Raw genomic sequence first — 11779 nt, forward strand, 5'->3', positions numbered from 1 at the left:
GGGCTTTACGTCCAGGAAGACTGACAGCCTTGGAGACCCTGTGGGGCAGTTCCACTCTGTCTTGTAAGGCTGCAATGAGTCAGAATCGACTCTGTGACACACCAGCTTGTGCCAGGCTCTATGCCAAGTGACAATGGAGATAAGATCTGGCCCTTTCCTCTCTGTAGCCAGCCTGCCCCCGCTCCCAGCTCTCTGTCAGGCACAGAGCAGGTGCTCGAATGTGCAGCCAGAAGGAAGCGTCCCATCAGCTGTGGCCCTCTGCGGGGGAGGCAGGGAATTAATTACTGGAAGGTGCCCCAAAGCTGCATGCACATAGTAGGCCCACATCAGTGGCAGAATGGGTTCCTGGCAGGTGTGACCACTGGCGCTTTAGACCCTGCCTGTCAGGACAACAGTGGGCTGAGGTGGCGGGGACGGCATGAAGTACGGGAAGAGGCAAGACTCCACTTACAGGGACGCCCGGCTCCTTCCGGCCCTTTGGCGATGATGCCACGTGGGCGAGGTATTGGATAACCTTCTTGGTGTTCTCTGTCTTCCCGGCACCAGACTCCCCGCTATGGAGGGGACACGGGGAAGCAGAGATGGTAAGTAATGAAGCCAGATGAGCCCTCCCCCCGCAACCTACCCAGTCCAGAGCCATGCCCAGCAGGCTCCCACCTCCTCCAGGGAGTCTTCTTGGATTACTCACGTGCACAGAATGGATTGATCCTCACGATCTGTAAGGGACAGAAGGAGGGGACATGTCACCTGATGGTCCCTCCAGCAGGACCCTGACACCTGCTTTTCAATATCATTCCCCCAGGGTAGGGAAAAGGTAGGGTTAGGTGGGTGACACCTCTGTTGGCGTAGAGCCTAAGGCACTTGACTGCTAACCAGAAGGCTGGCGGTTCAAACCCACCAGCCACTCCTCAGAAGGAAGGTTGGGCAATCTACTTCCATAGAGATACTGCCTCAGAATCCCCAGGAGGGGTCGCTATGAATCAGATTCCACTTGATGGCAGTGACTTTTGTTTTGTTTTTTTAATTAGTTAAAAACGATTATAAAAATAAACAAATATAACAAATTACATCTTATAACCAAATTAAACGAGCATTATCTAGCAACCTCTCCTTAGGTTTCCCAGGTGGTATCAATATGGAAGTAGATTGCCCAACCTTCCTTCCGAGAAGTAGCTGGTGGTGGGTTTGAACCGCCAGCCTTCTGGTTAGCAATCAAGTACCTTAGGCACTGCACCACCAGAGCTCCCGATACAATATACACTTTAATAAATATTCATTGGATCCCAAATATTTATTGGTTTATTAAAATACATGCTACATAATAAATATATAATGAGCGTATTATATATATTACGTAAGCTAATTGTGTAGTTTCATGGATCATAAATGCTTGAGTCAATGTTCTAGAAGTCACTCCCTTGAGAGGAATTGCATGCAGGAATTGCCTGGCACCCACTGGCCACCCAAGGATGCTCGTGGAGAGACGGGATGAACATAGGGGCAGATGAATGGGGTCTAGGTCTGGTAGGACAGGCACCCATTTAGTGCCCCTGCCCCACCTCCCCAAGAAGCCTGCAGGGTCTGAAATGCCCAACGCGTCATCTGACTGTGACCTTGACCCCTGGCGGCCTCCTGCTGCCGTGCACACGGCCCCACACTCACCCTGCAGCATGCTCCGGTAGGCGCCCTCCGTCACCGCGTACACGTGGGGCGGCACCTCGTGGCGTTTCTTGCCCCGGTACATCTCTATGATGGCATCCGTATAGATAGGGAGCTGCTTGTACGGGTTGATGACCACACAGAAGAGACCGGAGTACGTCTGTGGTGGGCGAGAGGGAGAGGGCCTCAGCTGCGCCCCGGGCGGCTGCGCGCAGCCGGGCAGGTTGTGCGCTGAGCGAGCCCGTCCTTCTGAGGGGCTGCCGTGTTTTCACGCTGAACCGAGAAAGCAATCATGAGGGAAGGGCGCCTTTTCCAAAAGACGCAGAGAATCACGGAGGTACAAGGACCCATCATGGAGAGACTGCAGCCTTTGCGGACAGTCAGACCCAGAGAGCCTGGCACTGACACAGGCACCAAGGGCCAAGTGCAAGGCCGTCAGCGCTACAGCGTTCTTTCCGACGGCAGGGCTGGAAACACATTCACTGCCCGTCGCTTGGGGATGGTTAGATGAATTACTGTCTGTCCATACAAAGGACTCCTATGAAGCTCCTGGCATACAGACAGTAACTAGCTCTAAAACATCATCCAGTGAAAGGAAACGAGATGAGAATTATGGACGATAAGCTACCATTCGTGTCATAAGCGGCTGTTGCTGTTGTTTGCTGTTGTTGACTCTGACCCACAGCGCCCCTAGAGGACAGAGTGGAACTGCACCACAGGGTTTCCAAGGCTGTCAATCTTTATGGAAACAGATTGCCGAATATTTCTTCTGTAGAGCAGCTGGTGGGTTCAACGAGCGACCCTTTGGTTAGCAGCTGAATGCTAACCACTGTACTGCCAGGACTCTTGTTGAAAGTGGAAGGGGGTGTATGTTGATATCTTTGCTTCAACACAGACAATCTCTGGAGGATGCTTCAGACCTATGGCCACTGAACCGTGAGAGAAACACCTGAGCCTTTTGCAGATACCAGGCTCCCAGGCCCTGCTTGTACGCTGGTGGGTTTGAACCGCCAACCTTCTGGTCAGCAGTCAGATGCCTCAGGCACCGCACCACCAGAGCTGCTTCCTGGGCTTTGTAGAGCACTCGTAGGAGGCAAAATGCTAAATTTCAGGTTGGAGAGTCATGTCATGCAAATAAAGCAGGTTGTTTTGCAGCCAAGTTCAGAGACAGCTGAATTCTGTGTCTCTCCCTCCTCCTTCCCTCCCCCACCTCCCCCGGTTAAGGACCCGGAAATGGTTTCAGAACCGGTTTCAGAACCATGGGAGCTCACAGGGAACTTAGCACACTTGGAGGCAGGCAGGGAGCTAGCAAGCCACTCAGGTGAACTAGCCAGAGAGCTAACTAACTAAGCCATCCCAAGAGTCAGCTAGCTAAACTAGCAAGAGTTAGCTGCTTAGCTAGTTAGCAGTTAACTACTTAACCAGTTAGCTATTGAGCCAGCTAATCAGCTACTTAGCTAGCCGCTTAGCTGGGTAGCAGCTTATTTCGTTAACCATTTAATTAATTAGCTGCTTAGCCAGCCAGTCAGCTACTTGGCTAGTTAGTTAGTTAGCTGATAAGCAGCTTAGTTATTAACCATTTAACTAGTTAACAATTTAGCCAGCTAGGCAACAACTGGTTGCAACTAGCTGGTTGCTTAGCTAGCTAACAGTTAACTCTTTAACTAGTTAGAAACGTAGGCAACTAGTCAGCTAGCTACTTGGCTGACCAGCTGCTTAGCTAGCTTGCGGCATGATGGCTTTAAGTTCCAGACAGCTGGGGCTCGCCAGAGGGAGCAGGGTGTGGCCACCCCAGGGTGCCCAGCTCCCAGGTGCAAAGCTTTTAACAGGGAGAAGGGTGGGTGGCCAGCGGGGAGCTGAACGACCGGTTTGCTGGGTGGCTGCCCATCCCGCCTTGGAGGGCTGCTCCTGGGAGCTGTCGTAGCCTCTCACTGTGCAGCCTCTCACTGGCCGAGGGCGAGGCGGCCCGACCACATTCCCTGTGAGGGTATCTCATGTCTGCTGGCGCCCTGGCCCTCACTCCCAGCTGACGCAGGAACCCACTCCCCACACCACCCACCCACTCAGCCCCCTCCTGCTGGCCACACCTTGTTCCCAGGGCGACACCCCGAGAACGGGAGCCTGAGGGTCAGCGATTCGAGGGTCAGTGATTCGCAGCTCTCTGGGGTGAGGCTGGGGAGGTCTGGTTGGAAGGGTCTGGAATGACCGCCCCATCCCTCAGGGCTCTGCAGACAGATCTGCGTCTGCATCCTGCCTCCATCTCTCCTCGGCCCAGTGACGGTCCCCTTAATCTTAATCTTGGTCGCGCCGTGGGAAAACGGAAAAATGGGACGCCACTCCCCACCTCATTACAGCTGCTGTGGGATTAAGGCAGATAATGGGTAAAGCCGGTGGCCAAGGCACGCCCCTAAGACACACTCCACACTCAGGCCTCCTCTGCCTGCTCCCTGCCCCCCCCCAGAAGCCCCAGCAGCCCGCGTTCGAATCCTGACTCAGCGGTTCCAGCTCCGCGTGGGACCCTGCGGAAGCGGCTGCCCACTCTGAGCCTGCTGCCAGGCCTAGGAAATGGGCCCTTTAACCCCTGCCTCTTAGCAGGGTTTTGAGGGTGAACACAATGAGGACCCGTGTGCCACCTCAGCGAGCAGACAGCACAGGGACCCCAGGGATGGGACACAGCCCCAGGGGACTCAAGGCCAAAGTGCCTCCTGTGGCAGCGACTGCTTAGGGTTCATTAACCGCTTGACTAGTGACCTACTTAGCAAGCTACCTAACTAGCTATTCGGCTGGCCAGTTGCTTGGCTGGTTAGCAGCTTAGTTAACCTCTTAATTAGTTAGCTACTTAGCTAGCTACTTGGCTAGACAGTTGCTTGGCTACTTAACAGCTCAGTTAACCATTTAACTAGATAGCTACTTAGCCAGATAGCTATTTAGCTAGCTACTTGGCTAGCTGGCTGGTTGGCTGATGAGCAGTTTAATTAACCTCTTAATTAGCTCCTTACCTAGCTACTTGGCTAACCAGTTACCTGGCTGATTAGCAGCTTAGTTAACCTCTTAACTAGTCAGCTCCGTAGCTAGCTACTTGGCTAGCTGGCTGCTTAGCTGGTGAGCAGTTTAGTTAACCTTACCTAACGCAACAGCTACTCAGCTAGTCCAGTGCACTTTCCATTGGCCAACACTGCCCTCCCCACCGCCAGCTGGTCAGCTGACAAACATCTGCTCAGCATGGAGACAAGTGGGGGTGCTGACTCCCCTCCAGCATGTTCTAGCTGGGACATGTGAGTAAGAACCTTAACCTCTCTGGGTCCTCCTCGACTCGATGGGGACAGGAACAGCACTGCTCACAGGGGACAGCCGGGGGCCACTGACAAGTTCGTGCTGTATCTATGGGGCTCAGCACGGACGCTGGAACGCTGTGTATGGCTCACACCTGTCCACCAGCGTTAGGTCACCAGCTCTCCCTCGTCAAGCTGTGGGGAACCCAAACCCACTGCCATCCAGTCGACTCCGACTCACAGCAGCCTGCCAGGTCAGAGGCAAACCGCCCACAGGGCTGCCGATCTGTACATCTTTACGGAAGCAGGTTACCACAGCTTCCTCCCCCAGAGCATCTGGTGGGTTTGAACAGTCGACCTTTTGGTTCACAGCTGAGCATTTTAACCACTGTGCAACCAAGGCTCCTTGCCGTGGGTAGAGGTGGGTGATAATCCCTACCTCACAGCCTTACGGAGAGGCAGGTTCAACATCATCCTATTGGAAAGACAGTTACAACACTGCTGGGCAGAGAAAGCAGGCACTCCCTAAGCTAGCTATTATTATTAAGGCTCAGTTCTCCTCCCGGTCGGCCTCCCAGAACCTCCTACCTCCCCTGCACGTCTCAGGCCCCAGTTCTCAGCTCCCCAGCCACAGCCTCAGCTCAGATCTCATCTTTGTTTTTTTTCTCCCCTGAGAAAACTCAACAGTCTTCCTAGTGCAGTGGGTTGAACACCGGGGTCTGGAGTAGACTAACCTGGGTTCACATCCCAGCTTAGCTGGCTCCCAGCTGTGGGGCACCGTCCAAGTCTGAGGTTCAGTCTACCCGCCTGCGGAATGGGGAGGGTTGCTGCAAGGGGTGCCTGAGCCCCCAGTGGACGTTTATTGGGGGGCAAAGGGTAGCGCCCCACTTAGGGTGTTACCAGGATGTCATCTCTGTTTCTAGAGTGCTGTCTCACCTACTTTGGTCATGTTGTCAGAAGGGACCAGTCCCTGGAGAAGGACGTCATGTTGCTCGGTAAAGCGGAGGGTCAGAGAAAAGGGGAAGCCCTCAACGAGATGGACGGACAGTGGCTGCCAGGATGGATGGGCTCAGGAACAGCAAGGCCTGTGAGGCTGGCACAGGACCGGGCAGCGTTCCGTTCTGTGGCACGTGGGGTCGCTGAGACGGGACTGACTGGAAAGCACCTAACAACAACAACAGGATGCCCCTGGCTGTAAGGGGTTCAAGGGTGACCCCCGAGAGCTATGTCTGCATCCGAACCCCTGGAACCTGGCCATGTTACCTGTGTGGAACGTGCAGGTGGAATCTTGAGATGAGATCATCCAGGTTACCCACGTGGGCCCTATAGCCAATGATTAGCATCCCTCTAAGGAGTCCTGGGGGAGCTCTGGTGGCGTAGTGGCTAAGGCACTTGACTGCTAACCAGAAGGCTGGCGGTTCAAACCCACCAGCCACTCCTCAGAAGGAAGGTTGGGCAATCTACTTCCGTAGTGATACTGCCTCGGAAACCCAAGGAGGGGTCGCTATGAGTCAAGTCAAGTCAATGGCAGTGACTTTGGTTTGGGCTTTGCTCCCATCAAGACCGACAGCCTTGGAGACCCTGTGGTGCAGTTCCACTCTGTCCTCTAGGGGCGCTGTGGGTCAGAATCCCCTCCAGGCAGTGGGTTTGGTTTGGGCTTTGCTTCTGTGAAGGTAGGAGCTCTGGTAGCATAGTGCCTAAGGCACTTGACTGCTAACCAGAAGGCTGGTGGTTCAAACCCACAGCCACTCCTCGGAAGGAAGGTTGGGCAATCTACTTCCGTAGTGATACTGCCTCGGAAACCCAAGGAGGGGTCGCTATGAGGCGGGTCCGACTCGACAGCACATAACAACCACCACAACAAGGAGTCCTGGTGGTGCAACAGTTAAGTGCTCGGCTGCTAACGGAAAAGTTGGCAGCTGGAACCCACCTGGTGGCTCAACAGAAGAAACATTTGGTGACCTCTTCCTGTAGAGACTACAGCCCAGGAAACACTACGGGGCAGTTCCACCCCGTCACATGGGCCACTCTGATCAGATGGCACCCAACAGTAACAAGTGTCACTCTAAGAGCTACACAGAGAAGACGCAGAGACAGGGGACAGGGCGACGTGATGAGAGGCAGAGACTGGAGGGATGCCGCCCCAGCCAAGGACACGGAGCTAAGGCTGTAGCCAGGGAGCCAGAGAACCGGAGCAAATTTGGCCTTGATAATAATCCTTAGCACTGAATGAATGCCTGCAGTCCCTGCCAGACACTGCTGTAAACGTTTCTCCAGCTCCCCAAAGCTGGGAGAGATGAGACAGGATCTTCGTATAGCGCCCCCAGCAAGAGCATGGCCCTGCCAACCCCGATGGCTGACTGCTGGCCTCCAGAACCATGAGACAGGGAAGTTCGGTTGTTTTAAGCGTCCTATTGTTGTTGTTATGTGCTGTCGAGTCGGAACCGACTCACAGTGACCCCTCTGTGGGTTTCTGAGGCGGTATCACTACGGAAGTAGATTGCCCCATCTTCCTTCCGAGGAGTGGCTGGTGGGTTTGAACCGCCAGCCTTCTGGTTAGCAGTCAAGTGCCTTAGGCACTGCACCACCAGAGCTCCCTGTGTTAATTGTTACAGCAGCCACAGGAAATGAAAACCCTGGCTTCGGGTGGGACCATCTCTAGGGAAGTGGGTTGACCAAAGGCTTCTTCCTCAGAACCTGTGAAGATGTGACGTTTCCCTGGGGGACCACTAACCTAAAAAGTTCGACGGTTCAAACCCACCCAGCAGCTCCGTGGAAGAAATTCCTGGGGATTACTTCCAGAGAGATTGCAGCCAAGAAAACCCTATGTTCTACTGTACAACCCATGGGGTTGGCAGGAGTCAGACGGGACTCAAAGGCAGTGAGGGTGTTTGTAAAGGAGTATGAGGCAGTGGAAAGCCAGGGCACCTGGAGAACGTGCCAACCCCCTCCAGGGCCCTCGATTCAAATCCCACCTCTGCCACCACGAGCTGAGGGGCCCCAAGCCAGCCCCTGCCTCTCTTAAAGCCTCAGCCTCCTCCTTTGCCAAACGGGAGTTGAGCTTCATAATGAGATTCTGAACCTGTCCTTCGGGACCCTTAACAGGGCGGATGTGGGGCCAGTTTAAACAGACAAGGCTGTGAGATCCCACCCATCTAAGCTGGTGTCGTGAGCATGACGCCGGGGCCAGCTGCCTGAGTTCAAATGCCAGTGTGAGTTTGTCATCGCTGGGAGACCTGGGTCCAAGTCACTTAACATTCCTGGGTGTCAGATGATCACAGCCGCTCTGGCCTGGGGTGAGCAGGTAACCTATAGCACTCAGAACACTGCTTGGCACATCGTGAGTGCCCAGTGAAGACCTGCTAACCAACCTTTATTACCATTCTCTGTATTACTTTTGATGTTCCTTGTCAATCGCTCTAATCCTGCTGCCTGTTATGTTAAATGGAATTAATAACTCCTTGGGTACCCATAAGGAGCTCCGGTGACACAGTGACTAAGGCATTTGACCGCTAACCAGAAGGCTGGCAGTTGGAACCCACCAGCTACTATGCAGAAGGAAGATGGGGTAACCTACCTCCGTAAAGATGTACTGCCTCGGAAACCCAGTGGGGGTCGCTATGAGTCAGAATCAACTCGATGGCACTGAGTTTGGATTTTGGTTTTGGGTACCCATTGGAACGAGCTTATAAAAAGTATGACTGCTCATGTCACACCCCCAGAATGGGAACGTTGATTCCAATTCATGGTGCCCTCACGTGTTGCAGGTAGAACTGCCCCATACCATTTTCCTGGCTGTAATCTTTACAGAGGCAAACTGCCAGGCCTTTCTTCTGCAGGACCCCTGGGTGGGCTCAAACTGCCAATCTTTATGTTAGGAGCCTATCACCAACAGAAAGCCTGGTTTAAATGGTCTGGGGGTGGAGCCTGTTCTGTGCCATCGAGTTGAATCAGACCCACAGCGCCCCTAGAGGACAGAGTGGAACTGCACCACAGGGTCTCCAAGGTTGTCAGTCTTCACAGAAGCAAAGCCCAAACCAAACCCACTGCCCTGGAGTGGATTCTGACCCACAGCGCCCCTAGAGGACAGAGTGGAACTGCACTACAGGGTCTCCAAGGTTGTCAATCTTCACAGAAGCAAAGCCCAAACCACACCCACTGCCGTGGAGTCCATTCTGACCCACAGCACCCCTAGAGGACAGAGTGGAACTGCCCCACAGGGTCTCCAGGGCTGTTGATCTTTAAGGAAGCAAAGCCCAAACCAAACCCACTGCTGTGTAGTCAGTTCTGACTCACAGCGCCCCTAGAGGACAGAGTGGAACTGCACTGTAGCATTTCCAAGGCTCTCATCTTTATGAGAGAAGATGGTCAGGTCTTTTGTCCCAAGGAGCCACTGATGGGATCAAACTGCCAATCTTTCAGTTAGTAACCACGTGCTTAACCACTGTGCCATCAGGGCTCCTGGGGGCGGGGGTCAGGTGTTGGTATTTTATAAAAATTCCCCATGTAATTCTAACATGAAGTCCAGGTTTAGAACCTTCCCTACCCCATCTGTTTGCTGTAAACATGAAAAAAGGTGACAAGAGCTGGGTAGACAACCATAGTCAACCTCATTATGGTCAATCCCACTGTAATCTGAACAACCACCATAGCAAAGCAGTAAACCTTGGAGCTGGACTACCCAGGTCTGCCGTGTCCAACTGGGTGACCTCGGGCAGGGGACCTGACTACCCTGTGTCTGTTTCTTTATCTGTGAAGTGGAGATAAAACGTTTCCTCGTTGTGGAAACGTATCGAGACAGTGTATTTTACAGTTCTTATAAGAGTGCTTACAAAAACCAATCCCACTGCCTTCAGGTTGGTTCTAATTCATGGTGCTCTCATGTGTTGTGGGTGGAACTGCCCCATAAGGTTTTCCTGGCTGTAATCTTTACAAAAGCCCACTTCCAGGCCTTTCTGCTGCAGGACCCGGGTGGGTTCAAACTGCCAATCTTTATGTTAGGAGCCTATCACCAACAGCGTGTATGACCTGGGGACCTTTAGAAGAATACTTAGTAAATGCTTCATAAAGGTTAGTTATTACTGGTGTTAAATCTCTCTGGGCCTCAGTTTCCTTGTATATAAAATGGGGATAATAACAGACCATCCCTGGTGTAAACTGAGATTAAATGAATTAACAAAAGGAAGGCACTCAGCTCCGAACCCAGCATGTAGTTTTCCATACTCAGTGGTTCCTATTATTTCAGATCCATAAACCCTTTCTCAAAGCCCTCAGGCCAAGTCACATTTGAGAATTCAGAAATGTTCATCCTTCATAAAAATAGCATGGGAATCTACCGTGGATTCTGTGACACCCCCAGTGCTGTCGGATGCAACCCTTGTGATCTAACTCTTCAGACTGGATTCCTCTGCAGTTGGAACACAGGAACTCACAGACCATGGAGTGAAGACTATCAGTGTGTCCCGTTATTCAGGCTGGACTTTTGGAAGCAGATCTCAGGAATGTATTTCTGCCTTCCATAGCACTTGGGGTTCTGGAATTGTTGATCTAGGACTGTAAATTAAGTGGGCAGAACATCACCTTCTTAATCCCTTCCACCAGGACTCCTGATGACACAAATGGTTAAGCCCTGACTACTAGCTGAGTGGTGGAAGGTCCTAACCCACGCACGGCTTCAGAAAACAGGCCCGGTGATCTACTTCCAAAAGGTCCCAGCTTTGAAAACCCTACGGCGCTTACCGAACATCTTAATCAAAGATTCTACAGAAAAATCATGATCAAAAGGGAGAAAATGTGGAACAGAATTTCAAATTGTCATGCACTCCCCGGTACCTGTCTAGAGCCACGGAGGCTGGATGAACTTCTGAAGCTATTGAGATGATCTTAAACCTTAGGCCAAAAATATGCTCTGAAGTCTTCTTAAAAGCAAATGATGGCTTAGCTTAACCAGTGAATAATGTCTGTCTTCACCATTATGTTCTTTTAAAATCTACATAGGATCAAACTGACAGTAGTAACTGGAAGGACTGCACCGGAAACACAGGGGGCAGTGAGTTTCTGTTAATGGGAAAGTCACCACTCAGACAAGGAGGGTGAGGATGGTTGCATGGCTCATATAGAATCCATGTCACTGAATTGTACATGGAGAAACTGTCGAATTGGTCTATCTTGTGCTGTGAGTATCCTCAACAATCACAAAAATAAAATAAACTATATGCTTTGGTAATATAGTGCCTAAGGCATCTGACTGCTAACCAGAAGGCTGGCGGTTCAAACCCACCAGCCACTCCTCGGAAGGAAGGTTGGGCAATCTACTTCCGTAGTGATACTGCCTCGGAAACCCAAGGAGGGGTCGCTATGAGCCAGGTCCGACTCAATGGCTCATAACAACAACAACACATACAAACAAACACACACTCTATGGACCAGTTCCCCTTTGCACCCACGGGGTGGCCATGAGTTGGAATCACTGCACAGCACGTAAGGTCAATGAATCGCTCCCAAGTTTAGAGAAATGGGTCCAGGTCTCCTGGAGGCCTCTGTACCCACGCAGGGGCGCAGACACCGGGTCCCCAGCCGCGGCGATGCCCCTCCCGGCCGGGCGGGGGCGCACGGTCACTCACGTAGATGAGGCCGGAGTAGTACCGCTCGCGGAGGTTGTGCAGAACCGAGGCCTCGTTGAGGCAGGTCAGCTCGGCCATGTCCTCGGCTTTGCTGAACTTGGGCGGGTTCATGCGCTGGATCTGGTCGCGCGGGAGCCGCAGCCGCCGCCCGCTCTCCGCCATTTCCACCTCCGCCTCCTCCTCGCCCTCGTCCCGCAGCGCCGCCGCCTCGAACCCGTGCAGCTC

At 52.7% G+C, this 11779-nt stretch overlaps 1 protein-coding gene across 1 annotated transcript in view; it reads right to left on the minus strand.

Annotated features, from left to right (window-relative positions):
* MYH14 (myosin heavy chain 14) overlaps positions 1-11779 on the minus strand; it is a 99706-nt gene that overhangs the window by 82611 nt on the left and 5316 nt on the right. Inside the window, exons 4-7 of the mRNA XM_042783246.1 lie at positions 11555-11776; positions 1663-1819; positions 689-716; positions 452-554 (exon numbers count right to left, since the gene is read on the minus strand). Coding sequence (XP_042639180.1) covers positions 452-554; positions 689-716; positions 1663-1819; positions 11555-11776 — 510 coding nt within the window. The remainder of the gene's footprint in view (positions 1-451; positions 555-688; positions 717-1662; positions 1820-11554; positions 11777-11779) is intronic.

The sequence above is a fragment of the Orycteropus afer genome, unplaced genomic scaffold (genome assembly GCF_000298275.1).
Source record: "Orycteropus afer afer isolate SDZICR_OR568_19922 unplaced genomic scaffold, OryAfe1.0 scaffold00766, whole genome shotgun sequence".
Classification (NCBI taxonomy): domain Eukaryota; kingdom Metazoa; phylum Chordata; class Mammalia; order Tubulidentata; family Orycteropodidae; genus Orycteropus; species Orycteropus afer.